This window comes from Poecilia formosa, unplaced genomic scaffold, assembly GCF_000485575.1.
Source record: "Poecilia formosa unplaced genomic scaffold, Poecilia_formosa-5.1.2 Scaffold831, whole genome shotgun sequence".
Lineage (NCBI taxonomy): Eukaryota > Metazoa > Chordata > Actinopteri > Cyprinodontiformes > Poeciliidae > Poecilia > Poecilia formosa.
In genome coordinates, this window is record NW_006800770.1 from 76,321 (window position 1) to 81,212 (window position 4,892).

The 4,892-nt window shown below is 46.5% G+C and overlaps 1 protein-coding gene across 6 annotated transcripts in view; it reads right to left on the reverse strand.

The window, feature by feature from the left end:
* sult4a1 (sulfotransferase family 4A, member 1) overlaps positions 1-1,451 on the reverse strand; it is a 56,125-nt gene extending 54,674 nt beyond the window's left edge. For 5 of the 6 annotated variants that reach the window (XR_001660727.1, XR_001660728.1, XM_016666880.1 and 2 more), the window contains exon 1: positions 1,079-1,451. Coding sequence is in view for 4 of the 6 variants with exons in the window: in XM_016666880.1 (XP_016522366.1) it covers positions 1,079-1,247 (169 nt within the window). In the remaining 2 variants the exon portion in view is untranslated. The remainder of the gene's footprint in view (positions 1-1,078) is intronic. The other variant, XM_007543476.2, reaches the window with a different exon arrangement.
* Between the last annotated feature and the right edge of the window lie 3,441 nt (positions 1,452-4,892).

The following is a 4,892-nucleotide window of genomic DNA, read 5'->3' on the forward strand; positions in this document are numbered from 1 at the left end:
TAAATACAACTTTTATGTCAAAAGTTTTCTTTTGTAGTTTTTTTTTTAGGTCTATTTTGCTTTGGGTTTACTCATTTATTTGCTGTGCAGTCCCTCCTCAGATGGCTGAGCTTTGGCCTGAGATGAAGGGTCCAACTTCTATATTAGTCAATTTGAAGAATTTGGACAGCTTTAGTTTTAGAGTGACTCTTTATCACTAAACTCCTGCTCACAAACCATTTTTCTTTAATGACAGACACTTTCCAATTTCATTCCCATCGTTTTCTAAGTCTCCTTAATCTGTAAAAGGACAATGCACATTGGTCATGCATGTCACATTTAATTTTGATCAATCAGCAGCCATAAATGAAAATATAAGATGATTGACAGAAAACATTAAAGGTTTATAAAATGGGGTTGGGGGGCTGGCCTGTAATGAGAGGTAAGTCAATGCATAGGGCAGGCTTGGTTAGGCTTTATGTTTTGGATCATTTCCAGAGGACCGAATTATGACATAATTTTAGTATTTGGTGAGACTCCAGCTGATTTTTCCTTAAATTTTCCCAGTGTTTGAATCTCTGACACCCTGTGTCCTAACCAGTCAGTTTATCAGAGAAATCATCCACCTCTCTTGCTCTGTTCACCACACACCGACCATTCCTCTGTGACTGTCTGCTCTGCAGCCCACACCCTGCACAGCTTGACATGTAAAGACCAACCAGCTCAGCTGTGCCTGTGGCTGAACTGGATGACACAGACCACAGGAGACGGTGTGGGCTGTAATGTGTTGCAACCAGAGTTTAATCCATTTATGTGATGTGACTCACTCACTTGCTGGCAGGTGATTAAGAAACAACGTGCAGACTGTAAAATGCTGTGAGAGAACTCTAAAACCCATTTTTGCTGCACATGTGGATAAAAACAATTAAGAGCAGATTTACAACTTACATTGTAAATCATAGACTTGACAAAACGACATCACAACCATTTATGTGCACTGTTATTGTTAAGCTTTGACAACATTACATAAATGAAGCTGCAGAGCCAGCACAACCATAAGTTAAAGCAGCAACAACCACCGTGCAGGAGGTTCGTTTACCTGATTTCGGGTAGGTGACGATCCATATGTCGCTACTTCTCAGGGAGAAGTTAGAGATGTCCTCCATCTTCCCTCTGCAGAAGGGCGGCAGCCGCACTCCGTCAAACTCGAAGTATTTACTCTCAAACTCGATCGGTGTGCTCGGCGTGTCTGCCTCGCTTTCGGCCATTATCGCAACTCTCCGCCAGCGCAAGGTGGACAACACGCGCTCGCGTACGCGAACTGTTTCCGTTAGAAAAAGGGAGGATGAGCCGCTGTGGTGAAGATGAGGAGGATGATAAAGATGATGGTGGTGGCAGGACGGGCCTTACAGGATGCAGAGCCTGGCGCTGGATGCGGGCAGCGAGGTGACCCACGCAGCGAGAGGTGACGTAATGCGCGCCCCGAGAACTAGCATCAGGACCACTGTCGAGGAGGAGTCAGGATGTGCGCGCGCACGGCTTCTTACGAAACGGATAAGGACACAGCTAAAGTTATAGATTTCAGATTGTGAAACATCTGATCCACAGACCTCTTCAGGAGACCCACAACATATCTGTTAGATTTGGTTCTGGACTTTGATTAGGCCATATATACCAAGCCTCTCTCTCTCTGGAAGTCATTTATTATTATTATTTGAATGTATCCCTGAAAACTCTGTGACACTAAAATATTATCTTTGGATTTTAACCCACTAAGGTGTGTGGTCAAAATGGAGTGGTATTTGAAGCTGCTCCATTGTTCCATTGTTTTGTATCATAAGTACTGCTGAAGTATGTATTGAAACCACAAGTTTGATTCCATTAATGCAAAATTCTGTTTAGTTTCCGTTAGAACAACAAATTCTGTCTTCCAGTCCCACGTATTGTTCCAGAACAGGGGTCGGCAACCCGCGGCTCTAGAGCCGCATACGGCTCTTTAGCGCTGCCCTAGTGGCTCTCTGGAGTTTTTTTCAAAAATGTTTGAAAATTGAAAAAGATGGGGGTAGGAAATATATTTTTTGTTTTAATATAGTTTCTGTAGGAGGACAAACATGACACAGTCATTCTTAAAGTTTCCCAATGCTATAAAAATGTAGAATAAAAAAAGTGTAGAATAAATATTAACTTTCAACATTTCCTCGCTGCAGCAAACAGAAAGGGGCGGGGACGGACCACTTGTCTGTCTCATACCTTATTTGGAAATGAGACCATTGCAATCCGGAAGTGAAGGGGACGCTATTTCCTATACTTCAGTTTTTATTTTCTTTTTAAATCTGTGATACATTTTCACCTTTAGGAAGGAGTTTCACTCTCAGAATGTATTTGAACTTCTTTCTTTTATTTACTTCACGGCAGCTCACAGTTTTTAGCAAATTATGTAGCTTTCGGTGTACTTCTAAATTTGCTCCTTAGTCGCATCTTTTCGGGCTTGCGACTGCCTCTCGTGGCTTGGGGATGGTAACACAACTAATATAATTAAATTACTAAATCAGAGTACCACGTCTTTTTATGTGCTATTAATTCTGGCATTACTGGTACCGTAAAAAATAAATTATCTTATAAAACAATTTTTTTTTTCATTTTCTTAATGAAGTAGAGTTAATTAAATGAGATAACTGAAAGTGAGTTTCACTTGATGACCAACCTGTTGAAACTGTGGCAAATTTTAAATTCCTTGTATCATTCCTGGACAGTCAGCTCAACTTTGCTGAAAACACTGACTATATTTTTAAGAACAGTTCTCAAAGACTCTACCTTTTAAGAAGACCTGGGTGTTACCCAACTTTGGGTTGTGTGCAACCTCTAGTTAGGTAGAGGTTGTTGAGTTAAAATGTTAAAACTAAACATTTTAACTTGAATAAATGTTAAAACTAAACATTTTAACTTGAATTTTAACTCATCTCAAGTTAAAACAACATTTTAACTCAAGTTTTAACTTTTCATCTCCTCGACTGGTTTGGTCACATGAGCTGCAGACTAACAGACAATCTTTTAAGAATACTTTGAATGGCAGGTAAAATAGTAGGTAAATGGTGGTGGAACCAAAAACAGCTCTGTCTCAACTGTTTGCTGAAAGAACATGAAAGATGGCAAGAAATATTTTAGCAGAGGGCATCCATCCTCTTTATTCATCAGTTTGAACCTCTGAGCTCATGAAGGTGTTACTGTGTTCCTTTGGCAACTATTTTATATTTTTAGCTTCATGACAACTGTCATAAACATTCATAAAGACTCGTTCATGTTCATGACACCTCTCCTTGGGCTGCCACCTTATCGTGATGGAGGGGTTTGAGTGTCCCAATGATCCTAGGAGCAATGGTGTCTGGGGCTTTATGCCCCTGGTAGGGTCACCCAAGGCAGACAGGTCCTAGGTGAGGAACCAGACAAAGCACAGCCTGAAGACCCCTTATGATGCAGAAAAACTTTGGATCTGGCATTCCCCCGCCCGGACGCGGGTCACCGGGACCCCCTCTGGAGCCAGGCCTGGAGGTGGGGCACGATGACGAGCGCCTGGTGGCCGGGCTTTCACCCACAGAGCCCGGCCGGGCTCAGCCCGAAGAGGAGACGTGGGTCCCCCTTCCAACAGGCTCACCACCTGTAGGAGGCGCCAAAGGGGTCGGGTGCAGTGTGTAATGGGCGGCGGCCGAAGGAGGGGACCCTGGCGGTCTGATCCTCGGCTGCAGAAGCTGGCTCTTGGGACGTGGAACGTCACCTCTCTGGTGGGGAAGGAACCAGAGCTAGTGGGCGAGGCTGAGAGGTTCCAGCTAGAAATAGTCGGCCTCACCTTGACGCATGGCTCTGGTTCTAGAACCAGTCTCCTTGAGAGGGGCTGGATGTACTTCCACTCTGGAGTTGCCCGCGGTGAGAGGCGCCGGGCAGGAGTGGGCATACTTGTTGCCCCCCATCTTGGCGCCTGTACATTGGGGTTTACCCCGGTGAATCAGAGGGTAGCCTCCCTCCGCCTACGAGTGGGGGGACGGGTTCTGACTGTTGTCTGTGCTTACGGGCCGAACAACAGTTCAGATTACCCACCCTTCATGGAGTCCTTAGAGGGGGTACTGGAGAGTGCCCCTCCTGGGGACTCCCTTGTTCTGCTGGGGGACTTCAACGGTCACGTGGGCAATGACAGTGAGACCTGGAGGGGCGTGGTTGGGAGGAACGCCCCCCCCCAATCTGAACTCGAGTGGTGTTCTGTTGTTGGACTTCTGTGCTCGTCACGGATTGTCCATCACGAACACAATGTTCAGGCATAAGGGTGTCCATATGTGCACTTGGCACCAGGACACCCTAGGCCGCAGTTCGATGATTGATTTTGTCGTCTCATCGGATCTGCGGCCGTATGTCTTGGACACTCAGGTGAAGAGAGGTGCGGAGCTGTCCACTGACCACTACCTGGTGGTGAGTTGGCTCCGGTGGTGGGGGAGGAAGCCGGTCAGACCTGGCAGGCCCAAACGTGTAGTGAGGGTCTGCTGGGAACGTCTGGCGGAGTCCCCTGTGAGACGGGCGTGGGAGGAGTTTGGAGAGGCCATGGAGAAAGACTTCCGCACGGCTTCGAGGCGATTCTGGTCCACCATCCGGCGTCTAAGGGGGAAGGTGTACACAGTATAAACACTGTTTATAGTGCGGATGGTGTGCTGCTGACCTCAACTCGGGACGTTGTGGGCCGGTGGGCGGAATACTTCGAAGACCTCCTCAATCCCACCAACATGCCTTCTGTTGAGGAAGCTGAGCCTGGGGACTTTGGGTTGGGCTCTCCAATCTCTGGGAACAAGGTCGCCGAGGTAGTTAAAAAGCTCCTCAGTGGCAGGGCCCCGGGGGTGGATGAGATCCGCTCAGAGTTCCTTAAGGCTCTG